The sequence below is a fragment of the Trachinotus anak genome, unplaced genomic scaffold, assembly GCF_046630095.1.
Source record: "Trachinotus anak isolate AG129_WGS33_773 ecotype Australia unplaced genomic scaffold, CSIRO_AGI_Tana_v1 ptg000025l, whole genome shotgun sequence".
Classification (NCBI taxonomy): Eukaryota; Metazoa; Chordata; class Actinopteri; order Carangiformes; family Carangidae; genus Trachinotus; species Trachinotus anak.
Genome location: NW_027273876.1, coordinates 7384123 through 7411424, shown reverse-complemented (window position 1 = coordinate 7411424; position 27302 = coordinate 7384123). Strand labels below are relative to the sequence as shown.

Here is a 27302-nt window from a genome sequence, read left to right as displayed (position 1 = left end):
TCAGTTGAAAAACAGTTTTTACTAATACTGCTCGAGTGTTCAAAATACCAGGACCAGACACTGACACTTGAAGTGTTTACTTTACATATGATGTATCAAACAGTCGTCATAGAAAAAAAGCATTCAGCATGAAAACGTGTTCGCCTGCAAAACAACATACAAGGAACACATGGACAATAACGTGTAGTCAGGTGACTGGACTCAGGTACTGTCTATTAGTACATGGACACATAGCATTGAAAAAAAGCAAAGCAATGAATGTAAAACTAGTCCATTATTAAAAATACGACAGTATCAAAAGTAACAAAAGTCCAAGGTTCAGTCCATGTCAGTTTGCAGCCTACGTATCTGTGAAGAGCTGTGCTTAAAGGAAATGTTGCTCCGTGTGAATGTATATATGCTGCATTGCAAACCAGTAAAACAAGAAATCTGTAAGAATAATAAAACACTGTTCCGTTACCACGTCTGATTTACGCAGGAGTTTGTATCTAGCATGTAGATTGGTTCTAAAAAACTAATCTCAATAGCCAAAGTAAAAAGGTACAAAAAATAGAAAATGAATAACTGCACTGGATGATTTGGATGATCGGTGCTTCGGTGCACACAGAGGAGCCACTACACTTCATTTCAGCCGCAGAAAGATCTAGAGATGTGTCCTTGTCGAGCGGATGTGTCCTTTCCCATCACAGAGAAACATGATTTAAAATGCACACATGAACACTGTAGCCAGACACTGGCTGTTTACAAGCGAGTGCCTCCGTGATGCCTGCATGGCCACAGCTTTGAGACAGTCCTTAGCTGTTCCATGATTTAATCCTTGGTGCAGACAGACATAGAGGGAAATATTCAACACACACATGACCTTTAGCTGAGCAGTACTTCAGAGAACTTTACTCTCTCTGCGGGATGAACGCTTCCTTGATCTCGGCTCATTTTAGATCCATGTTCAGTTCATACCTCAGTACCCAGATCCCTCGAGTGAGCTTCTTGGGTCTTGTTAATGCGACAGAAATGGCAAATCAGTGACATTTCACCATCCAACTTGCTACCTTTCCGTAATATGAATGAAGAAGAAACAGGCCTGCGTTTCAGCCCCAAAGAATTCCCACACGGTGTTTCGGCTGTTTAATCATGTTGACAGTCACACTGCAGAACTGCTGTAGTAATACCATGAGCGTTATTTTTCAGTGGTTGTTTCAAGCCTTTCCAGTCTGGCTCAAAGCTGCTACAGAGAGCATTTACCCTTCAGGAAAAACCCCACTGAGTTTTCAATGAACTAGAAGTGTCCTCTGTTCTCATCCGTCATTGCACAATAACTATTCCTGCTGTGTACAGAACAAAACTGTAATCATGTAAAAGGGTTCCCTTCATTAAAACACATTTCACAAAAACATTTCTGCAATCACAATTTCACAGATTGGCTTTTTTTTTCTTTTTTTTAAAGTCTCCTATCACCGTAATAAACATCAGTTGATATGGAAAACAAAAAAATTGTGAAATTGATGCAAACAACAAATTAAAAGATTGAAGTTGCTACCATGTAGTAAAAGTGTCTGGCACAGTGCACTGCGTGGCAATAAATACAGAATATAAATACTTTACATGTACCTGAGCTCAGACTCGTAGCACCATTCAGAGACAGAGCACCAAAGGGACACGGCACATCTCCTGATTCAAAACTCAGAGACGCCACCATCATTTTTTAAGGTTTTCAGAGCTTTCATAGTGCAATTTCTTTAGTGTCTTATCACAACAATGTCCCTTTTGGCCAAAGTCTCAGCTGCTGTATTTGACGTTGGCGATTATGCAAGGCTTTGGTAGTGTTGGAGGATGCTTGGGACTGGGTCTAAAAGAGGGGGAAAAGTGATACAGATATGTAAAAAAAAATAATCGTATAGTGAGTGGTACCAGCTTGAGTGCTGTTTTTAAATAAATTTGGTGCAGGTTGGAACTCACCTATTGGGGTGTGGGCCGGGGCGCACAGGTCTAGGTACACCAGGTATTGGTGCAGGGCCAAAAACAGCAGAAGGCCCTTTGCCTACAGTGTGGCCCTGCACTCCTGAAGGACTTCTAACCAGACGAGAGCTCCTTGGATCAGCGGGAAGGGGCTTCTGAGGAGGATTGGGCTTCTCCAACTCCTGACAAAGGATAAACACAAAAAAAATTATGACCGAGAATCTCCAGCAGGTGGCACTCACAGTCAGGCAACTACCGTTCAGGTCTGCTGCCCGTGTCCTCGTCCCCCAGGCATAAGGGCAGCACTGCCCATGCAGCTTGCATTGAGAGGAGCAGTCATGTGGTTTTAATCTTCCCTAGAAGACTGAGGCCGTGATAAAGACCCACTACCTAGCTAGCCCCCATCTGGTCTCCATTCACTTCATCCTCTTCTCCTTGGTTCAAAAGGAGCCTCCTCAAACATCACAGAGAGGAAGGAGCCACACAGTCAAACCTCCGACCTCGCTCACCCCTACCGATTCAAAACATCACTCCCACGTCAAAAGCAAATTTGATGTCCTTATTTAATGTTTTCATTGAAAACTTTAATGCTCTATGCTGTCAGTGCTGTGTCTAATACAGGATACAGTCTGTCTCCCCTTTATAACTATAAGGTCAAGCTGACAAGCTGCAGTATTGAAGTACTGCTGTGAATATATCACTGACAGTCAATGCTGTCAGGCATTTGGGGCCGGCCTGAGCCCCATCCAAAAATATCAGAACAATACCAAATGGCAGAGAAGAGAAATGCAGGCAAATGAACAGAGCACGTCTGATAAGGTGATTAATAGGCATAAAATTCTGCTGCATTTTCAATTTAGAATAACTGAGCCCACATCTCGCAAATCTAAGTCTGTCTGAAAACCTGCTGGCTCCCTCAGGTGAAGTGATCCAAGTGGAAAATACTTCCATGCCCCCAGCAGAGCTTCCTTTCACTGTGTGTGTGTGTGTGTGTGTGAGTGTGTGAGGGGGGGGGGGCTTTGTCAACATCTCAGAGCTGCCAAACAGCTGCTAAAGATACTGCCGGTGAAGTCTGCTGCCAACAGGAATCCCTTTTCAGTTTCACACTTTGACATTAAATAGGAGCAGCTGAGAGGGAAAGTCTACTTATTGAAGTCAAACACTGCCAACAGCTGCTGCATCTCACCTGTTGTACAGGTGCATGAAAGCCAAGAACCTTTGTGAAACAGAGTCACACTTGTTTAAACAGTTTTGGAAGCTTTACTGTATATTCTAAAGAAAAGCACATAACATATTTTTAGGAGGCATTTTTTTTTATATTCATGACGCATTTTTCTTTATGTTCTTTAATGTTGTCAAAAACAACTTTAAAGGTCCCATATTTTACACTTTTCTGGTGTTTTATTTTAAGTTTTGTTATGCATTAGAAGATATATTTGTGGTTCGAAAGTACCAAAAACCATGTCAGTGTAGTTTTACACCTCCTCTCTCAGGCTTCTCCCTGGAGCTCTTGCAACAACAGGTCGATCAGCCAATCAGAAGAGAGCGTCTGAGCCTGTTTTCTCTGAGTGATTGAAAAAAAATATAAAGCAGATTTCAGGTAAACAATTGGAGAAATTAAATACTGCGAGGTTGGATGCTGGGTCCAGATGGACAGTGCTGGGGGCATAACTGAGGGTGGTGACTGTTTCATTGTGACATCACAAAGTTACAAAAATCCTAATGGCTCATTGTAAGACACAGTTTTTGAAAACAGATTGTGTGAATTTTTTTGTGGACTGAGCACACTCTTTATATAGAACCTAAACGTGCTTTACAATCAAAAAAGACATGGAAATCTCACTTTATACAACATTGGACCTTTAATACCAAGCTGCCGGGTGATTGCAGATAACAACTGAATCATAATATAAATATTTCATAAATGGCTAAAACACACTATAGTGTAGTTGTAAGCAAATATTAGGGTGTTTTACTTGATGTGCAGTATTGCAGACAATTGTAACTCCTCAAATCAAGACATATTTTATATTATTACACTTATGTTTTATTATATTGTCATTCATTTGCTGATTAACCAACTCTTTCACTCATTATCTCAAGCCTCCCTTTGTCCCTTTTATCACCTTGTCTTACTGTCTTTTCACTTGTCTCTCTCTTTGCCTCTCTGGCTCTCGTGCCCACAGGGTCAAACCGGATTAAAGGCAAATAAGAGTCTTTGAGAATCACTGAGTGAGAAGGATTTAACACCAGGGACCTCTGACTTTCTCTTCCCCTCAACTCTGACACCCTGCAATGCCACAACTAAACTCCATGGAATACCAGTGGCAGCAAGTTTACCACCCTGCGATATTTGGACGCACTTGCTCACTAAAGTTGCCATTTCATCTTCTCCATCCCACCCCCCTCTGCAATTCTGGCTCCATTTTCATTATTTATGCGGTGGTTTGTATTGTAGAATTGAAGTCTCACTTGGATGACACTAGCTCCCGGGTTAACCTCGTTATTTTATGAGAATGTGCATAACTGTCAACACGCATATACTTTTATAGGACACAAAAGAACCATGAAAACAGCTGACATCACAACACCCATCTGAAGATGCAGTGAACAACATCATTTCCCTGGGTAGGTATTATAGGCTGTACTAGTGAGTAAAAGCTCCCCAGACCCAGCGGAGAAATTACAGTGAGTAACACCATCAAATAAAACGTTCCAAACCGAGGGAGCAGGGAATGCACTCACCATGACCATCCTGCAGGAGTTATGGCGTGATGCACTGCGAAATGACGCCCCCCTGGCTGCGACATGGATATGAGGTGGAGGGGCTCGGTGAGGTGGAGGCACCGGAGGTCTCAGCTGCACGGGGCCAGAGGACAGGGACACGGTGAGAGAAAGGGGGACTGGGTGGCTGAGGTGAACAGGAGGGCACTGGGGCAGCCTGCGCAGGCTGTGGGAGGGGTAGGGTGCTGGTGGGAGCACAGCCTCCGGCCCCCGATGAGCAGGCTGCAGAAAGATGAAAGACAGAGGCAGAAGAGTCAGTCAGAAGAGAAACCGTCTGCTTCCTATCAGAAACAGTCATGTTAACCTCCGCCTCTTCCTCTGCCGATCTTCCTGAGATGTATAAATCAAATGCTCCCACTTGCTTGCACACATTACCACCCCATGTCTGCTCAAAGTAACCTTTCAAAGGAAAAGACCAAAATGGTGCCATAAGCACCAGCTTGGCCTCTTACAAAGGTGTACACAGCTAAAGAGCCCACACACACTTCCACTGAGACACATCAGACATAGAATTGAGCCAAGATATGAGTCTGCCTGGTATTTAGTCCCGGCCAGATGTGCACACAATGAAACCAAGCACACATGCAGTCATGCAGCGGTTTAACACAGCTCCCGACAACTGGAAAATGACCTCACCTGCACCGTGCTTACATCAAACAGCCTTTACATCCTTTCTCTTGTTACCGTTGACCCCAAATGAAAACCACATGCCACTAACTGAAAACACCAGCCTCATGGTAATGCGCACCAGCACGCCTCACTCCTGTGCCGCCCTGCAGCACAAATGTCAATTCAGGCACAGCTCCTCTTATTTCAGCACCCCTAAACTCAATCGATCACGGGTCACTTCCCATTACAAAGCATGTCAGGACAGTAATGGAGTAGTTAAGGCATGCAGTGATGTAGGCACACAAGTCATTACAGCAGAAATTCTCGCTCCATCTTGCTATTATCAGTGACAGGATGACTTTATATCTCAAGTAAGCGGCCGCATCAACCTTGTTCATGTGGGAAACGTGCAGATATAACAATTTCTCTCTTAACAGGCAGCTGTTAATGACAAGAAATGTATTCAAGTGTCACGAACACACTGCTCACCACAGACTCCATTATCACTACCTCCTCCACACGTCCACATAGAGAGGGATGATTTAATTGGATTTGAATGAGCTGCCATTTGTGTGAAAACAACACGTCAATCCTGCTGAGAATGATCTGTGCTATGGAAGCAGCTGCGGCACTCCAGCAAGAATATTACAGCGCCGATCCCGCTGTTGATCCCCTGTTTGTTTGACTCTCATGTTCTACAAATGTCTTTCCTGTTTGCAATCTATCTCTGCGTGTTTGTAATGAGCCTGTCAAGCGAAGACGTGGGATCTAGTGACCTTGAAGATGGTGGCACTGTGTGGCAGAGGCGGGGCCGGTCCTGATGGAGACGTCGTGCTCGCTGATGGAGGCTGGTTAGGAGGGGACGGTCCGCTGATTGCAGCGCTTACTGATCTGGAATACAAAGAAGAAATTATATGTGTCGCTAATTATACACTTTATCTTATTAATCATACATCAGTTATAAATGTAATATATTTCAAATTTATAAAACCAAAACAAATTAGACACAGCAATTGACTTCACAGTGTGACCAGTTGTGAAAATGTTCCCACTCAAAGCTTCCATCACAGACTTCTACCATTCACACACACTGCTACATTAACAAAAGACATTCAGATTTAAAAATAATGAAATCGTCGTGTTCTGAAAAATCACCGGAGCTTCTCGATTGGGTTCTTTTTACTGGTAAGGAGCAGGCCCAGCAGGGTTTTTCTCTTGATGCAGATGATCAGACCAGCTACCAGCACAGTGAGGAGAGCCACCAGGATGCCCACCGTCAGTTTCCCGTTGTCTGTTTGGAAACACACACAGAAAGAACAGGAAGTTTCAGAGACAGTGGTCCTCTAGGACTGAACCTGACATGGTCTTAAACTTTATCTTTAAACATTTCTGCAGATTTGTCTTTAAATTTTTTATGTTTTGTCGTCTCTGCAAGCTAAAGTAAAACTATGGATTTCAGCAGGGGCAGGCCTTCTCAGATTTATTCTGCCTGAGCCTGAGACAGTGATACATTAATACTGAAATTCCCCAGATGACAGAGCGCGACCCAAGCTACAATCAGTCAGGCATTTGATGTATTTCAGTTGCAGCTGTTGACTTACCTGCTAATCTGATGGGTCCACTGTCCACGCTCCCACCAAAACCTGCTTTGTCACAGAATGGAGGCGCCCAGTGAGCCTCACAGTGACAGTTCTTGTTGTTGTTGCACACCTGTAGTATATTAAAAAAAAAACCTGTTAGATGAGTCCAAGAGGAAGCCATCAGCTTCTCCATCCCACGTCTGAGTATTTGCCAAATACTTCACCCCTTCAGTATGCAGCCTCTGCACTCATCAAGCTGCAGTGTTAACACTTAATAAGTGACAAAGTCATGTTTATGAAAGTGGATTCAGACTTAACCAGGGCTTTAACTAAGTATTGTTTTTGTTATTGATGGATTGTCACCACTTTCAATTAAGACACTGATTATTTTCCAATTAATCAAATAAACAACCTACAAAATTCAACACTACCAGGAGTCTAAATTGAGAAGCTACAATCAGTCAATGTTTGGGATTTTTCCTTGATTCATTGATTATCAAGATCATTGTTAATTTTATTCTGTCTGTGTTGTTTGAGCAGTAAACAAACGCTCATGATGCAGATTCTCAATGAGCAGGAGAGTCTGAGACAAACACCAGCCATCACTGCCGGGCTCAAGATGGCAAAGATGTCTGGGATTAAAATCAGAGCAGACCCTTTGCCTTTCACCACATTTTAATAATCTCTCCCTGTCTTGTCTTCCTGTCCTGCAGGAGTGCAGGAATGGTAAAATCTAAGAGGATTCCCCAGCAGGGTAATATGAAGCAGGTGGGGGCCTCTTTCCAAGGCAACATCTTGATCTAATCTGTGCATGTAGGGGTGCCCTGTCTCTTAGAGGAGCAACATCTTTTTATTTCTTTGAGTAAAACCGCCCTTAGAGCTTTATAGATATGTCTTAATTGGAACTAGACAAACAAATATGAGCGTATAATATAACTGGTGATGTGTCATTTTAATAGACAGTAAAAAACTGTTTCCCCTGCAGCTTTGATGAAGGAAAAAAAAAACTTTACGAGTTGCATTCAAAGCCTCTGGGACCTGCCAGTGAACTTAAGGGTAAAGCCACATATTTCATCTCAAACGGGACCACCCATAGACGTTTGATGGTTGGCATTTAAGACACATTCAATGGCCGTGCTCCCCAGCTCAAAGTCAAACTGTGTGTCACTGCTTCCAGCGTTTGGCCAAATAAAGCATGGCCTTCAGATTTCAGCACAGTTTTTTGGGACAAGGACGACTGCCTGCAAGAATGACAAATGGCACTTAAGGCTCAACACAAATGAAGCCATTATGTCTAATTGATTGAACCTTTCAGCATCCAGAATGATTGATTGCAAGGCATTGTAATGGCTCCCTCCCCACCGTATACTGGGCATTTCGCACATATTACAGCCAAAACAAGCTCCTGTGTGAAGGAGGAGTGGGATATTAAGTAAACACCTAGACTGGGTGAGGACTGGTTTGAAATAGACACCTGTCACCCCTGTTTTTTCACGACATTAAAATAGGATGAAAGGTGCTGCACTCACCCCTCGATCGCTGCACTTGGCTGCGCACTCGTGCACGCCAAAAACGCTGACGTTCTGGCACTGACGGTTCAGACACATCTGAAGCAGACAAAGACATTAAAAATTGACAGTTTGAGCTCAAAGAGCATTTCAGTAATATTCTCAATCCTTTAATCTTTGAAGAGAAAAGAACAGCAGAACCAGCTTGCTATTTCTTTTAATTTGCCACTGACAAACCACTTCAGCTATAAAACACCATAGAATGAAATATAATTATGTTAACAGTGGGATTTTTCAAGAATATATTGAAGCTAATCTTTTAAAGTTTATTATATAGCTCCTTAAAGGCACCACACCCAAATATATCCAGGCTATATGTGAAGATGAGCTTGGCAGCAGTGGGCACAGAGTGATGCCAGAGCCCTTGACAGATGAGGGCGGGGGCTGGATCCTTCTTAAGGGTGGAGGCCCTTAGAGAAGTAAATTAGACTAAATGGAGTAACTGTATCATCGAAGTGACCAACAGCTAAATTGATGACCATTGGAAGATGCCCAGTAGACTGAATAATGGTAAGTCAATTAAGTGTCTGAGGCTGTGCGAGTCTGAAATGACAAGAGGACACACCCTGATGAACCTCCTGAAACGTCTTAGTCATGCCGTGTCACCGCACATCACTTTTTCCACTCTTATTTCCCAGCATCTGGGCGGCACATTAATGTTGTGTTTTCACACAGTCTTACAGATAGTTACCACCACGGGTTAGCAGAAATCTTTCACTCAAGTAAAAGTAGCGATACTATAATGACAAAAAAAACTACATTACAAATAACAGTCCTGCATCCTGCAAGATACAAGTAGAATAACCTCTTTATTCTTACTTTGCTAACACTCTTGCTTGAATAACATATTGATTCAAACATGTGCTTTCTTTTCCTCTTTGGTATGTACTTCAAATACTTCACCTGTAGCTCAGGTGAAATAGTGGGTCAGCTATGAATCGTAGGGTTGGTGCTTTGATTCCTTGAGTAATACGCCACTATTTAGCAGATAAAGTCACATTTTTATCATTTATATGTTACTGATAGATTAAGATATTAATTTATGTCCAGTATTACTGATGCCTTACTGTGTAGGAAGCTTTTAATGTTGTAGCTGGTTCAATTTAATTACTTTACATGCTGCTAAATAGTAAATTTATCAGACTGCATCAAGGCTGATCACGTTTTCTATGTAAACTCAACAAAATAACAGATAAATTAGTGAAGTAGAATCGATGTATAGTGTAAACAGAAATGCAACAGAAAAGCACCTCACGACTGTACAGTTCTTGAGTAAACAGACTAGTTACTGTCAATCACTGCTAATGAGTCAACTGCTCGCTGCACTGATGTGTGTGCTGTGTGTGTGTGAGTGTGTATACTGGCTGTTTTTAACCCTCTCAGGCCTCAGCTCTCACCATGCCATCTCCACACTTGGTGCCCGTCAGGACCAGGCCGGGGTCCGGCATGTCATCACCCAAGTAGACGTGTGTGCCACGGCACAGTATCCTTCCCCCCTCCTGCAGGGGTATGTTTGTCTCTATGGAAACAGCATTGGTGCCAATTACTGGGCGGTTAGCTCCTCCTTGACACTGGATTTTGCCACATTTAGCATCTCTGTGAACAGAATGAACAACGGGGAGAATAACAATGTGATAATTGAATAACATGTCACAGTTTTCCTCAAACGTGTATATATGCAATTATTTCTGCTCTCACTGTAGCTGGCCAATTAGAAGAAAAGCAGAACAGGGAGCTTTTGTTTGTGCTGTTTTCACACCACAACCTGGGAGATTTTGTAACTTGCTGCATTGCTCTGTATCCTGCAATTAGTGCTGCAACTAATGATCATTTCCATTGTTTAATGTGTCAGTTATTCTTTGATTAATAGCTTAGTCTGTAAAATGTCAAAAAACTGTGGAGAAATCTCATCCTAGTTTGCCAGAGCCCAAAGTGAGGTCTTTAAATTGCTTATTCTATCCAGACAACAGTCAATTAGCTAAGAGATATGAGGTTTAAAATGATATAAAACAGAAATACAGAAAATTCTCACATTTCAGAAGCCGGAACCAATTTGCCATTTTTGCTTTTTTAATTACTTTAACAACTAATCAACGAATCAGTTGATTGCTTCAACACTAGAGACAATCACATGCAGTCCAAAACCACAATATATACCCTTCACTGTATTCCACAAATGACATACAATTAAATTCATTCATTGGTTTCTATGGCAACATCAGGTCTTACCGTGCTTCACATTTGGCAAAGGAGCCTTTGGAGTCCTTGCCACAGTTGCCATAAGGGTCTCCTGCTGAGTTGACCCTTTCAAAGCAGATCCCTGGAGCTGGCTTGGCCCCTGTGACACACAATGAAACACATTAAAAAGCTGGCGACCATTACTGAACCATTCACGGACAGCGTCAGATGCAAAGGGGGACTTCCACGTACCTTGGCCCCACAGTGTGATACACTGCTGCTCATGAGTCTGGCAGATGCCGTTGTAACAGTAGCCGTCCACGTTGTGGCAGGCGTGGCCGTCGTGCAGGTAGACGTTGGAGGGGCAGTGAGGGCTGGTGCCGGTGCAGAACTCGGGCAGATCACAGGAGTTACTGGATTCCCGGCATGGAGTGCCTGCTGGCTTCAGCTGCACTCAGACGCAGACACAGAGAAACAGACATAAAGACAAAGACCCAGAGGGAAGCTTAGACAAATATGCAGTGAGCTGAAAAGAGCTCCAGAGAAACATATACCAAATTATATTAACGGCGGTGATTTAAAACTAATCAGAGAAAATATCTTTATGTCAAGACGCATTTTGGAAGACTGTCACGGCTGGCTAGTCAGTATATTTCTTACCTGACAGTCCTGGCAGCACTGTCCGTGTGCACAGACAGCATCTCCCTTCAGAGTGCAGGTAGTAGCATTGCAGCAGGGATTCATACATTCCTTCAGATGGAAAAAAGGCAAGCAGAGAGGGAATGTAAGGGGGGGGGGGGGGGGGGGCAAAAGTACAGAAAATTTAACTCAACACAAAGAGATCATATTTCACCGCAGAGCAAATGCTCAGACTTTGTTATCAGAGCAAAGGCAACCCTAGCAGGACTCAAAAACCTGGCAGAGGAGAGGAAACAGCAGTTTCTAGTTCTCTAAAAACAACAGTGCTTCCATCTGACAAGCTCATTCAGACCCCTGGAAGCTGGATGGTGGATGAAATAGAAAAATGAGAGGAGGAAAAGAAAAGCAGGACAAACTGCAAAAAAAAATCCCTTCTACAGCCCAGCATTGTGTAGTGTAGAGAAAATGGCTGGTATTAAACAAAAAACTGCAAATAGGATGAGCAAAAGAGTGGTAAGGTCGATCCACCCCGTCACAAACTATCTGACCATAAAACTGGTTAAAAAAAAAGAGACTTGATGACCAAAAAGACTTCAGAAATTCAAGATGAAGCTTCCTGAAACTAGTCTGTCTTTTAATTCTGCTAAATGTAGGAATTCGTATTCCAAAGCAGCACACCGGGTGTATGTAGAACGCACTCTGCTTTTTTTCAATTAGGCTGAGGAGCTTTACCAGCAGGTTGTGATGCACACAGATTTACACACCCCTTCCCTGACTAATCATACAACCTCTGTGCATGTAGGAGTGAGAGGTGCAGTATCTGCCGCAGCCGGGAACCGAATCCATACGTGCTATGCTGTCATGAAATAAGGATCGTGTATCAAGTGTGATTTTTCTTAAAGCTAGTGTAGCAGTCTGCTCAAGCCCGACCAGATTTTCAATCTAAATATCACATTTATCCACTTATGTTATTTACTTTACTTACTTTATGGAATTTTTGGCCTCTTTAACAGTCAAAAAAAAGTAAAAACATATTTGCAGTGTTTGTTCAATCTTAGGTTATTGGGAATATTAGCGTGACAGCTGTGCAACCAGCCTTTCAAACCAGCTTTTTGTTATCTTGACCCAAAGCACAGATTGAATATCTTACTAAGAAAAATCAAGCAGTTTAATAATCAAATGTGACGGGTGGGTGATAGGATTGTTTATTTTGGACAGAGACAAAAAAAAAAGAAAGATTAAATCATCCAAAAACAAAGATATCAAGACATTCTTGTCCTTTTTTGTGGTGCAGAGAGAGACAAACAGAATCTGCACCATCCCTGTAACATTTCTCCTCTCACCATGGAGGCCCATCTGTTTCATGTTAGCCTTTATCATGAGCCATGCCCTGCACCAATCAGCAACTCTCTGCCCGCTGATACAGTTGGAAGCTAGCTCTCAATCGAGGCTCAGCGTATACCATGTGTATGTCTGCTTGTGCATGTGTGATCTCACACAGTGGCGGGCGAACCGGACCCCCTGAGGGTCAGCTCTTTCTCTCTTTGCCATTACCGGTCTGAACGTACTGTACAGCTGAGTGCAGTGAGACTCAGGAGGAAGTAGATGGATGGAGCTGGCAGGGGATGCAGCTGACATGATGGGCCTTCCAGAACTTCTTTCAGCCTAAAAAACCATTAAGGGCCTTTCCCATGGTCCCTGGGGCCAAAGGAGGCGAAGGAGTCGCGCTGAAAAGAAGTAGCCTGTGATTGTGAGGAATTGGACTCTGGATTTTTTTTTAATGAGGCTTTTTAATGGTGGAGAGAGGTGCAGTCTGAGCACTCTGATCTGGACTGGGTTGGCGTGATGCCGCACAATTCTGTGGAGAGCTTTATTATCACTGCTGGCTCAGGCCTGCAGGGCTTATGTCAGTTCTTTGTTTTGAAGGACAAGGCCACTTTCAGCTTGACCCTGGCTCAAGCATGAAAAGCTCACAAAAAAAAAAAACACCAAAAAACTCGCTTGGCTATAAAGGTGTAAACAAATAACAAGGCATTCTCTCACGCAGGCCATTATATAATTCAACATTCTTCCAAATCATAATAGACGTCTCCTTCATTTTTCATCACTCTGTTCTCATCAGCCTGCCTCTGCTGAATGTCAGTTGCATCATGATTAACCGTTTCATCATCCTGCGGTCGGAGCAGTTAGCAACGCGTGCCACCATTACGTATGTGCATGCCACTGCAGATTCATTTAAATAATTGACAGGGAGAAGCTGTCAGCGATGTTTCCTCTCAGTGAACTGCACTGCGATCTGACAGCCCTCCTCCCAAACACCTGTTCAGCGCACAGAATGAATACATTTACACTCATATCTCTAAGGTCATTTTCTGAAGACTGTCTGAGCCATCTGCATTGAAACCGAGGTTTGTTTTCACTCTGGAAAATGTTAGTTTGTGCCATGGCTACAGAACCCCCCCACCAGCATTTCTGCTTATTTCATTTCTCATTTGTAGGAAATATAATTAAAAATTATTTATGGGTAGCAGTTAGGAGATTTCAATTTTGGCAGAAGGGGCATAAAACAAGAATGCTGAAGATTTGCAGGAGGGCTGCAGATAAAAAAAAAACAAAACCTGTTTCCCATGAACTGCAGCACTCTCACCTCCAGTTCTCCACAGTCACACTCCTCTCCCTCCTCCACGTAGCCGTTGCCGCATTTCTGCCCACCATAGAGCACCTTGACCTCAGGCATGTTGAACAGACACATGCCGATGCCTTTTTCAAAGCTGGCTGTCAGGTCCTTCTTGCTGCAGCTGCTGAACACTGTGGGGAATGGATACCTGTGAGAGAGGGACATATTTCGTGAGTGACACAAACAGAGAGAGCAGGCAGACACAAGGGCCCTCTTCAGGTCTGATGTAATCAGTGCTAATTGCCGCCAATCACAAAATCAATTAACCACAAGAGCTCAGCAATCGCTCCAAAGCTGCATTTGCATGCGAGCGGCGCAGGGCCCTGGTGTCTTCTCCCTCCACGGAGAGAGAGAGAGAGAGAGAGAGAGAGAGAGAGGGAGAGGGAGATCTGATAAGATAAACTTTATGAGACAGGGAATCATAAAAACTCAAACCAAAAAGTGCTTCCTTTGCAAGACTTGCAACACCCATAAATTTGGGAGCAACAGGGGATGGTGTGTTTTTAATATTGTTTTTGGAGCGGACAGAGAGGGTGGTCTGCTCCATGGGGAAAGCACACAGCCCTAGGTTCTCTCTGCCAAAAGCTTTGTTACAGACCTCATGTGGCTTTATTGAGCTTTTCTGTGATAATATAGTGCCTTGGATGACAGTGTGTGCGTGTGTGTGTGTGTGAAGTGTACTTGAATACGATCAGATTGTATCTTGTTCTCTGTGTGGCTCTTGATAAAAAAAAAAGAAGAAAAAAAAAGCACCATATGAGGTTTTTAATACCTCCACCCACGCCATGAAACTCAGCACAACAAGGCCAGAAAGGGTGAAGCTGCATATATCTAATATTCACACTTATGTCTGTGCTTGTCTTTGTGCACACAGATGAGTGCACGTATGAGATAACAAGAGGGAGGTCCAGGTCAGTTTAAATGGCCAAACACGCTCTGTGAAAGTGTGAAGTATGCCATCAATCGTACCTTTACACCTCTACCACCTCTGCCACCCACTCGCTGATGTTCTTTCCTTGGTGTGGAGTTGGTGAGACTCTTTCCTGTCACTGCAGTGAGAGCGCTGACTTTGCTGCAGAAACTAACCGAGCACGCACCCAGCGACGGCAGCCGCAATCCGCCCAACAGGTGGATGTCAGGAGAAGGCAAGTCCAGATAAGCAAACTGTCAAATCATACACATTCTAGATATTCAGTACATAATGCATTTTTCCAAAATGACAGCACGGGAAATTGGCGAGTTAGCTCGTGAAATCTTTCTGGTCTCGAAAATGACAGTGTTGAAAGGGCAGCAAACACGTCACGGTTGTGGCAGAGCTTATCTACAAATCTTTCAATATGAGTCTTTCCAGTGGAGCTTGTGGATAAGGGCCAGTTCATATTCAGCCTGAGCTGCTGTGGCATCAAGGGGTAACACAGTCACAAAACGGTCCTTGGCTCCCCGATGTATGCAACTCACCGAGATGTTTACACAAGCGAAAAACACATTTAAATGTGGTGGAGGTGTCAGTCTGTTTTTCGGCTATGAGGCTGAGCCTTGAACTCAGACCCACTGGCTGTATTGATATAGAAGCTGTAAAATAACCACGATCTCTATTTGGAATTTCTCCCTTTCTGAGAAGGAGGCATTTCTGTGTGGCTTCAACGTCGACAACTCTTTCAAACTGTGTTTTTCTCTGATTGGGTTTCACATCTAATACGGCTCTAAATATGTCATGACACTCTGTGAATGTTTTGACATGACCTCATTCTCGGCTCGCCTTTGATTTCTGTCATGTGTGGGAGGCGGCTTACATCAGCTCCTGCTGCTGACCCCCCCCCTCTCTCTCCCTCCTCCCTCCCCACCCCCAACCTCCCCCAAACACACAGCCCGCTGCTCTCTAACATCAACACCATCCGAAGGTTGTGTTAGGTGAAAGTGGGGTACCACGAAGCAGATCTCTAGACACTCTGGATTAAAGCAAAAGATCTCAGTGGATTTGTAGTGAGATGAAATGGCAAAAGGAAAAGAGCAATGAGGAAAGCTGTAATAACAGCCATAATTGCAGCCTCTTTTTCTGCTCCTCCTGTCTGAGCACCTCAGGGGATCCCGCTCTGATGAACAGCTGTCAAGGCTGCTGTGCAACAGGCGGGCCATTTCCTTAGCAACTGCTGTTGTTGATTTCCTCTTTACCCCCAAAAGCCTGGACCAAAATTGCTTGCTGAAGTTGTACCCACTCTTTTTCTGCATTCATTCAATTTCCATGAACTCAGCCCTGCTCCTCAGTTACCAGACCATGCAATGCATGACAAACACTCACATTCTTGTTTTTTTTTTGGTTAACACTGAGATACATGAGCGGCTCAGGATCCAGCTGTTCTTTATGAGAGGCAATACAGAAATAATTGGTCTACTCTGCAACAGTCTGGGGGCGGGAGGAGGAATAATGGCTGTGAAAAGGCAGAGGCACAGATGAATTACAGTCGATGGCATTTAGCAGCTGCAGTCCCCAGGGCTAGTAAGGCAGCGCCAGGGCCAGTCATGGTGTGCACATCTGGGACTCATGGCAAACCAAAGACACTCTAGACAACCACTCATCCCATGAGAGTCTGGGCCACCACCTCAAAAGAAAAGACCCCATGTGACTCTTTGACCTTCAGGCTTCTTCTCATCTTGTTCTGGTTTTCACAAAGGATGAGCCGTGTTCACCTCTGCCTGCTCTCCAAGACCGCTCTTTGTTCTGTCTCATACTGCTGCATTGTTTTCCACCTGGTCATGCTCCAGTTCCATTACGGGATCAATCCCTCTCCCGTCTGTGTTTCTTTTGTTCATCTCTAACCTGCAGTCGGTGTTTGACAGTTGGCTCCTAAGCCTCAGAGAGGCACTGCAGTTGATGGTTGATCGAGTGTACAAAGCAATTACTGCAGCTAAGCTGCAGCAATGGCCAAACAAGGCTTGACTGGATCAGTGGGAGGTCTGGTGATAAGGAATCATTCCCAGATCTATTACAGGCCCCTATGATCTTCCCCTCGTTGTGATAACACCACAGAGCTGGAGTCTTTCAAACATCTCTGCTTTAACAACAAGGGGGGTAGATGGACTGTAACAGCTAACCCACATTTTTTGAGTTGGTCATTTTTTGAGTCATCGGTAAAAGCATAAACAATGGATTAAATGGAATCTCTGACATTTCACAACCAAAAAAACAGAAATTTCCTTTGGCTCAGTTTCTTTTGTCCTGTCTCTATATTCTGTTGGCCTGCTGTTTGTCTGAGCTGCCTTGTCAATCTAACTTAAAGGCTCCAGTTTTATTAAAAGAAAGTATTCAAGATAGAAATCATTTGGCCAGAGATTCACACAGAAGCGTCCAAATAATTTTTTCTCAATAAATTTGTTTTATACTTTCTTTCATTGCTTGGCGTCACTCATGATCAATTATGTGGTTAGTTTACATAATTGAAAATGAATGATTTCTGTTAGATCAAAAGTTTGCTCCTCTAAAAATGAAATTTATTGGGAGCTGTCAGTCCAGTCTACCTTCCTCTCTTGTTAAAATGTTACATGACCAGCACACGAAGGTCATGTTCAAGTACGACTTTGCTGCAGACTGTGACCATAAATCCAAACTTTATTTCACCAGTGACCAGAATCCTCTAAGGGCAAAGTATCACATTAAAACACACACAAACCTTTAGCCCACATTGAGCTGGGCAGGGCGCTCTCCTCCTCGCCTGTCTGTTCTTGCGGTTCACATCACAGAGAACACCAGGAAACCCATCCAGTATGTCCTACGCAGCCAGTTTATGTCACATCTTTTCAGACATAAAACACTGATCAGGCTATTAATCAGATCTGCTGGCCTTTCCAATGACGCGTCTGCCAAAACATTTTCCACCATCCTTGAAATGATGAGAACGTTTTCAGAGCAAATATAAAATCTGCAAATACTCACCATGACCCTATCTTCATTCTGTTATCACAGTTTTATTATATTTTGGAAGACCATGACCTCCTGGCACGAATGTGAATAAAAGCTAATTCAAACCTGACTGTGACAACTGTGACTATAACAAATATTTCATACTTGCTTCACTACACATTTAATATTAATTTTACAGCTTCCTCTGTGCACATAGAGGCTGAGCTCTGAGCGATGACATTAGGTGATTTGATCTGTTATAGCCTTTGGTGCCTGGCAGTCTGTCCTATGTTGGAGATACTGAAAAGCATTTTCAGAATTGATTTCCCTATGGACCCAATTAAACAAGCCATACTAGGGAGTTCCTGTTCTTCAGCAGGGCATGGGTCACATTTCCATAGCATGCCTTGGACTCTGACTGACTTTCTGCAATGCGTGATTATTTTATGACACGGGACATACATAAGTCTCTGTAATAGTGTGCCACAGTCATAATCTTACTCAGGACCTGGCCCATGGGCGAATGAACCCTGCCTGAATAAGGCATCCTGGATCTGTCCATCAATAGCTCTGCTTGTGTGACCGACTAAGATGGCAAGTGACTGCATTCATTTGTGGTTATTTTTGCAAGAAAATATACATATGCTATACATATTATATATCATGGTGTTTATGACAAATGCATAACTTTATATCTTATCAAACAAATTGGCATTAAAATCAAACCATTCTGTGTAAATGTTTACAATATTCACAACTTTTTGTGAAAGCAGTCAACCAGATACATAAATGACAGTATCGTCTGCATACAACTGGAAATCAGCTCCACAATACGACTCTAGCATGTCATTTAGAGGGCTTTCAGGTTGGTTTATTTTGGCATATCTTAAAAGAGGCCCCCAGGTACAGGCGATAAACAACTGATGAAACAACTGAGAGAGTAGACCGCAACAAAAGAAGAGTCTTAGAGCAGACCATCAAACCTAAAGATGAGGCACAATCGAAATGAAAGTGAACCAAGCGCAGAACTCTGTGGAGTTCCTATTTTAGTCTCTGAGAGAAATGGATTTCTGTTTCTGTTTCTGCACATATGTATGTTCCTGTCTATGGAGTAGCCGGCAGCAGCCCAGTTGCTGTGCATGTGTGTTCCTGTGTGTGTGTGTGTGTTTTCAGGAGATATAATCTCAAAGGATGAGACACACCAGCCTGTTCTCATTTAGAGCTAATAGAGGGATAGAGAGATGGATGGAGAGGGGAGACGCGACAATTGGCCGTGACCAGTGTGTGCAGGAAACAAGCAGTACTCTATGCAGATGTGCAGCTGGCACTCGGACAGCTTACAGTTTTACTGCCCCCCCACCTCCTACCCCCGACCCTGAAAACCCAGTATAATAATGATGAACTGGATCTCATTATGTCCTCCGCTCTGTTTGTGGAGCAACAGCAAGTCCATGAGAGCTGGATGTGTATCTGTTTGTACACAGCAGTGACAATGAAGAAATTCATGTATTCTATTTGATGAAAGTAAAAGATCAATAAAAACAGCAAGAACAAAACAGTTACTCCTAACTGACTGACTGCAGTTCTTTTCAGTACATTCAATTACTGAATGCAGTTGGGCTTTTGTACAAACTCATTCAAGTCTTGTCCTTGTGAAGAGCCATTATGTATAATTACATTGTGCTTTGAAAAAAGCTGGTCGCCTTTCTAGAAAAACATGACAGTTAATATCATAAAGAAATAACTGTAGATGTCGGGTGACGAACAACATTCAGGTATTTGCAGCAGAGTATGTGGCCACATGGTGTTTTAGAGTATGGAATTGTGAGAAGGGTGGACCCATGGGAGATGTAGTACTGCCTCAGGCAGAGTATAGGTTGCTGACCTGGAATTAGCTGAGGAAGCAGAATGAGGGAATATAGAGTTCCTAAACATCCTTATTTAAAAGTATTGCTTCCTTAATCCTGGATTAAACAGCAGAGCAGCAATATGGAGAAATAAAGAGGTGTAGAGGGGATTATTTTGAAATCAACTAGAACTAGATCATTTCTTTCTTTTGTCAGCCGGGATGACAAAAAGCACACAGTCTCTGTGTAGAGCAGAGCAAGACTAAATATTCATGTCTTTCATTTCTCTCTAGTCTATGTACGGTACAAACATTTCTCTATATTTAGAGATGTTCGTCACTGTTACCTACAATTTCAGATTTTGATATTTTAAAGGGCAAAGTGATAAGTTTACCCTACATAAAATACATAAAAACTGTATAATGGACAGTTTTCATATGTATTTAACTATTTATCTGGAGCTGCTGAGAGATTTTCCAACATTAAAGTTGCATGTATGTCAAAGAATAGCATCACTCTAACTGGCTGTGAATATGGAAGAAAAGCAGACAGCCAGAAACAGACAGGGGAGTGGGAGAAAGCTGGAAAGACAAAACCATTTTATTTCTATTTCAACAATTTTTTTTCTACTTTTTGTGTGTTGATTGTATTGCCATTTTTGGACAAAGTCCTTGACCAGGGATACCCTCAATCAGAGTTAAATATAAATCTACGTCTTAGTGCTGTGTTGTTTTATAAGTCTATAATCAAGAATAGTGTTACCCTGTTTTTCATGAATCTGGTCCAAACCAAATACGGGGGGATGTTTCCAGGATAAACACCAGTCTGAGGCTCCCACACATCACTAGGCCTAGGCTGGAACTGATACCCAATGTTTCCACCCAGAACATCCTTTTCCCCTCTGCTCAGTCTACTACAAGATGTCAGACATGAAACATTACAATCCACGGTGAGGGATGATTCAGTAACTACACCTCAGACTTGATATGTTTTTAGATGTGTCTCGCATGTGCAATATACACTTTCTGCACTGTTTTCTTTAGTCTACTGGAGATCAACTACATTAAGTGGAACTCTGCTGTTTGGCCATGTACTGCCACTGAACCATTAGCTTCCTATTGAGAATGAGTCATATTGCCTCAGGGCATTAGCACAGCTGTTCAATCTGCCATAAACCCAACGGCCCAACACTTCAACGGCATCATTTGCTTACTTCTCTACAGACAATAAATTACAAATGGATAGCATTTGGAATAATGTTTACATATGATTACAATCTGGGCTTTTTGAGCAATACTTGTTATATTTAATAACTGACAAAACTAATTTAAAGTTAGTAATGGCTTGACATTATGGTGATGCATTTCAGGTGGGGTTGGAGTTAGAAATCATTTTGTAAAGCCTAAGCAAAAGGGTCCCCCACTGAAGTGCACTGGAACAGTGAATTATAGTATATGTCCTGAGGCTAATCAAAGCTAATGAGCTGAAATAAAACTCTTGCAATCCCGGATATTGCAGTAAGGAGAAAGGAGTCAGCTATCTTGTAAATCTATTGACTCTTAATTGTCAAGATAGACGCTGTGTCTCACCCGGTGGAGGGAGTCATGATGCAGCCTCCGCGATCCACTGTCACCCTGCAGCCACACCCCCTTTCAGGCGTGTCGTGGTTCATTCCAAAGTTGTGTCCGAGCTCATGGGCCAGAGTGACTGCAGCGCCCAGGGGGTTGTCTGAATGGTCCTAAAGAAAGAATAGAGACTGATCATGAAGAAGCTGAACTTGCAAAGTCATCTCAATATTTAATATAAAATCTCTTCACTTAATGAGTCTAATTCATTGAGGATATTTCTAGGCTAAAAATGATGCTACAAGCAACTTCTCATGACAAGATTTGTTCAGTTTACAGTTCTGTTGCAGCAAGCAATAGCTAATTAAAAACAGACATTTCTGATTACATACTCTGAGGAAAATAACAAATAATAAGAAAATGTTATACTAGCCAAATTGTTGTTCCCCACAGGACCCACTGGAGAGACATTACTCAGAACAAGAGAGTGTAATTGCATATTGCCAAGATTATAAACAATGCTGTTGGATCTGTGCTTATCAGAGCGTTTCCGCTGCTCGACGTTGTGGCACTGAGATGAGAAATGAAACAACAGACTACGGGGCTGTCACCTTCAGCTTGCTGTGAAAGCTTTGACAGAGCCAGATGTGCTGCTTCATCCTCACAAATAAAGACATGACCCTCCTCAGAGCAAAACGATCAAATTGGTCAAAAGATAGAGGAAAAAACCCTCACAGGACAGCTTGAAAATCACACAGCCAGTCAGGTAAAGAAGACAGAAATTAAAAACTGTGTGACGATAAAGCAAGAGTGACACACAGAGTGAAAGCTGCTGCTGGCTGAGGCGACGAAATTTCCTGCAAGGTGTGTAAAACATGAACACATGAAGAGGCTGGATAAATAATGTAGCGGCAGCAGCTAGCAGCTCTTCATGGATGCAGAGCTGCGCGTCAGAGCACCTTGCCTCTGGAGTCTTCCGTCACTGTGCATTATTCAGTAGTGCTGTGCAAGTTGAGCTCAGACTGATGAACTGCTCTGCTGGGGGCTTTTGAAAGTAACGGTCATCAGCTGTCAGCGCTTGCTGAGATCCGACTGCGCAGCCTGAATTCATGCAAAAAAAAAAAAAAAAAAAAAAAATCCTGATGCTGTTTCCTGGAAAAACCTGGACACCTTGAGCAAGAGATGAAGCTGAAGTGCTAAAGAGGGTACTGCCTGCCACTGTCTCTGTTTTCTTCCACCACACCAATGAAATTAATGTAACATTCAGGTAAATGGAGATTCCAGATGGTCTGAAAATGGATGTTTAAGATTTAACTCCCTAGAAAAATAACAATTAGACCCATAGGGGAAGTCAACTAATGAGTTCAAAGGTACTCTGTAAAAGAAGGGAGACAACTAAGGCAAAAGAGTCGTGATTTGCCCAGCAGAAGAGACTGATCCTTTATGTCTGAGACCTGATGTATTTGTGTATGTAGAGTTTTATGATAATGACCAAGTCTCCACTTTACCATCTGGGAGGACAAGAGTGAAGAACCGTCTGGGGACTAGCTGTAAACTTCACCATCAGCCAGCCAGACCCCAAGACAAACAGCCACTCAGAGGCAGAGAGTATAAAATAATAGCATGACAAGCACTAATGCAACATGACTTGTGCACATAGTATAGGGTTGCAGTCCTGTAATGGGTCATCATTTACAGCATGCCCCTGCGTTTTCATTCAGGCTGCGATACGCCATACCCTTAAATTCTCTCATTTGTTGCACCTCATTAAGAGGCAAAGGTTTCCCCTCATGCAATCAATACACGCTCTGATTTATCAGCACAATATGGAGGGTACTGTGCATACCCACCATTTAGCCTTCCTGGAAAAAGACTCAGTGATGTGTGCGCACTGAAGTTAATACTGGTTAATATCAACTCTGGAATCCTTAGCTCAACCCTTCCACAAGAGACTCAGGGGAGAAATATGAGAGTATTATGTCAGACAGAAGGGAGGTGGAGAACAAGGGCAAGAGTGGAGGGCAGGAACGAAAGGATAAAATAAGTCTGGTCACCCCTTTCGATGTCAGCATCATAACACAACATATATTCATACTGATTTGCTTCGCTTCAAGATTTTGTAAAAGTATCTGAACATGTGCAAAATATTAACATACCATGACGATTCCTCCTGATTGCTCTGCTGTGCACATGCTCATAATAGGTGCCATACCAATGGTGGTGCCCTGGAAATACACCCCACTGAAAAGGGAAAAACAGAGGTTATGATATCATCAGCATATGGTATGTCTCCACATTTCAACTGTCAAGGTAAAGGTTCCCAGGAGCCACTTAGGGGTGCTGTAGAGCAATGTGATGATGACTGCAGAAAGTGCAAGTGTTAGGTTAGCATTTGAAAGCAAACTCTATTACATGGGTTGGAAATATTTCTAATAGACCTGCACATCAGCACCTGCACCAGCAATGTGATTGACTGACTAACAGACCAGACAGCATGACTATACATGACATCTACTTTAAAAACCATCTCCCTGTTATCCTCTGTTCCACTAGTATTTTTATTCAAAACCTGTGTGAACGGGTAGCGAAATTTGTGCACTTTAAGATAAAACAACATTTTTGTTAGCTTTACTGTCAGAGTACAGCATTTAACCACATCATTTTGTTAGCATTTTGTCATCTACCAGATGAAAATTGTGATAGCTATGAGCCAAACATCTGTGTAATTGCCTTTTTAGCATTTGTTCCAGGTGTAAATGAAAGGATTTGGTCTTTCTGCAAAGCTAAATCCATCTTTCTGTCCATATTCACAAGAAAACTAGAATTTACACCTGTACTGGATAGTAAACCTTACACACTGTTATTTCTTTTTTTTTTTTTTTTTTTTAAGAAAGATGTGTTTGTTAACATTTTATGTCAGCAGTCAGCATGTGAGCATCTCATGAGGCTTTTAGAGCAGAGGACTGACTTAAAAAAGGTTTCGCAAATGTTTTATGAGGTTGGAAATGAAATTGTTTTGGTGTAACAAAACCGTTTCTGTTGGTTATGAAAAATCTGCACCGCAGGGTACGTTTGAGAGTAGCTCAAATGAACATAATTCAAAACATATCTAATTTTGATAAAAGCCAAAGACTACAACATATAATTTGCTCTAATTTTGTGCTCGCAGTAATTTTGGAATAAGTCCGTACCTTTAAAACAGCGGATACCTTTGAAACACCACTATTATGCTACATGTGGATCTTACAAAAAGAGATCTACCTGATTAGCTGGGCATTGTCATGTGGCTTCTGAGGGAGCAGCTTGACCTTCCTCCAGTCTAGGAACTCATGTAATGTGGTGAAAGGGTCTTGGGTCACGGGACACTTGTCCACGTCACTCCACACCTCCAAGCCCACCAGAGCCACTCGGATATTCAAAGCCCTGTAAAACTGAAGGTTAAGAGGAGGAGGGGTACAGTAGTTAGTAAGAGAGATGTGGATTCAGATTAAGGGCTCAAGACCTGTTTGTCTTAGCCTTTCTATTACTTCAGTTTGCATTACCTATTAAAACACAAATGCTATAATTAGACGCTTAAAAATGACGAGGGGCTCTGAATAAATCCTTGAGCATTAATCAGCCCACAACTTTCCATATGAATGAATCATCTTTCGCTTCTGTTTTATTAAACCACCATTATCTACAGCATGTTTTATTACAGCGGACTCTTCACAACATTTCTCATTCAAGTTATGGAATTGATCACCCATTCATAATCTAATCAGCCTCTGCTCACAGGTTGGTTAATTCTCACCAGGCTTGAGGTGACCTCTAATAAATCACGTTCCAACACCACATTCCCACTGTTGATTTGATTGTTACCTTGTCCACATAATTGGCGATCTCAGCCAGCCGCTGCTTGACCTTCTCCATGTCCTTGCCTTGTTTCTGAAACTGAACAATGCAGCCATACAGACAGAAAAAGAGGTGATCCATGCGCTCTTGAATGTTGATTATCATCAAAGACGTTATTTGGGACATATTAACACCGTGTCAGCTCTAGAGAGTTCTTCACAGGGTTGCCTTGGAGCTGCGCTGCAGTCGCTATCACGTTAATTCCACTGGCGTTTCTGCTATAGCTGCTATCATCAAAGAGCTCCTCAGTGGAGCTTAGGCTAAAGAGATAACCTCAGCCACCTTGTCTTATATCCGACATTTATTCAGTCTCTGTGGCTCTAACGCATACGACACCAGCCTATAGGCCTTGTGCCGATGAGGACTGCTTTCTTCTCCAAGCCCTCTTTAAAACCTTAAGTCTGAGATTTGAGATAACTCAGAGTGCACATAATGGAATAGTCTCATTTGTGAGTCAAGTGGTCAAATGATATATGCAGAGGGATGTAGCTGGAGCCGGACAGTGAAACGGATGAGTAAGCAGACACACCAGGGGCAACAGCAAAGCAGGGGTGTGCCATCCACCATATCTGCGTCTCAAGGGGATGGAGCGGCAGCTAAGCGTGTGACCTCTGAGCCCCTTTCCTGTGGGATTTGGCAGCAGAGGGTGGAGAGGTTGAGACCGTGTGACCTTTGCTTACCTCTCTGTTGTCAGCCACGATGATCAGCTCCACATACTTGGTCGTAGCCTGGGCGTGGCGTTTGTGCTGTGAAGGGGACCAAGAAATGAAGTGAGAAGAGGAGGAAAAGAGAGTAGAGGGAGAAGAGGAAGAACATCAGGAGAACGCACTTAACGGCAGTTTTGTGGAAAGAGCAGCCTAAATTTAGCAGGTGGCTACTCAATGTGGCTTTTTACCTGAGCTGCACTCTACACAAACGGCAGAAGTGAGAATCAGCACAAAGCAATCAGCTGCTCATCCAGCCTGACCCAATTAGAGCCGCTAAGGTCACACAAACCTATGATAACACTCTCCAGGAACCAGCTTATTAACTAATAAATCACTGTTTTGGACAATGGTGCCAGCACTGTTGGCACACACTGTATTGCACTCAACCAACACGCTCAGACAGAGGAGTGTAGACTAGTGAGTGTATGTCCAAATAGAAACTGGTTCACACTGAAAGGTGAGTGCTTTAAAATCCTTTGAATTCTTTATTTGTTGTACATGAATCTTTGAGTCTATGTGGTAGATTTGGAAACAGAAGATGAGCATCACATGTCAAATGGAAAACAATAATACAAATAACAAGACCAAGACTCTACAGCCATGCTAGCGCCATTTGAGCTTAATGCTAACGATGCTAAGCAGATACAATGTTTTTCATGTTTATTATCTTAGTTTAACATGTCAGCATTCTAACCATTGTTAGCACCAAACACAAATACAGCCGAGGCTAATGGGAATGTCATTACTTTTGTAGTAATTGTAGTAATTTGGTCGACAAGCAAAGTAGTGGGCAAATTAAGATTTTGATCTGATGATGATTACAGGAAAATAAGTATGAATATAGTAATAACAATAATAATAATAATACGAAGAAGTATGACGATATTCATTTAGGGCATTTCCATACAGAGACAGCTGCAGCCCCCGGTTATGGAGCAGGTGCTGTATGTGGCAAGCAGCTCACTTTCGGCACACACCGAACTACAGCCCGTTTCACCTGCACACTTTTACACACACACGCAAGCTCGCTCTTTCCACTCACACACTCACAGATCCTATATTATCCTGCTGGCTAAGTGTTCTGCCTTCACACCATGGCCCTCTTTCAGTCTGAGCCTCTTTATCCTTGGCCTGGCAGCCTGGATCCTCTCTGCTCTTATCTGCCTCCTCCATAGATAAGCCAGGATGGCCAAGTGTGCTCTAAATGCGCCCTATGGTGATTACCAAGTCTCTAGGAGACCACTGGAGAGGAGGTACACACATGAACATAAACACTATGTTGAGTCAACACAGTGAAGAGCATCTCAACTCTTCAATAGAGAAAGGTGCAAATTCATGACACATCATTTACAACACGTATTTTACAGTCTCTAAAAAACTGAAAATTGCACTTGAAGATG

The 27302-nt window shown here is 42.8% G+C and overlaps 1 protein-coding gene across 1 annotated transcript in view; it reads right to left on the bottom strand.

Moving 5' to 3' along the window:
- The window catches only part of LOC139608735 (disintegrin and metalloproteinase domain-containing protein 12), a 72929-nt gene continuing 45627 nt past the window's right edge, over positions 1–27302 (bottom strand). Inside the window, exons 7-23 of the mRNA XM_071462758.1 lie at positions 25876–25941; positions 25163–25234; positions 24563–24732; positions 23458–23542; positions 21326–21474; positions 13962–14139; positions 11336–11425; positions 10928–11123; positions 10727–10835; positions 9895–10093; positions 8459–8536; positions 6951–7059; positions 6505–6640; positions 6126–6240; positions 4702–4962; positions 1957–2138; positions 1–1846 (exon numbers count right to left, since the gene is read on the bottom strand). Coding sequence (XP_071318859.1) covers positions 1777–1846; positions 1957–2138; positions 4702–4962; positions 6126–6240; positions 6505–6640; positions 6951–7059; positions 8459–8536; positions 9895–10093; positions 10727–10835; positions 10928–11123; positions 11336–11425; positions 13962–14139; positions 21326–21474; positions 23458–23542; positions 24563–24732; positions 25163–25234; positions 25876–25941 — 2265 coding nt within the window. The 3' untranslated portion in view covers positions 1–1776. The remainder of the gene's footprint in view (positions 1847–1956; positions 2139–4701; positions 4963–6125; positions 6241–6504; positions 6641–6950; positions 7060–8458; positions 8537–9894; positions 10094–10726; positions 10836–10927; positions 11124–11335; positions 11426–13961; positions 14140–21325; positions 21475–23457; positions 23543–24562; positions 24733–25162; positions 25235–25875; positions 25942–27302) is intronic.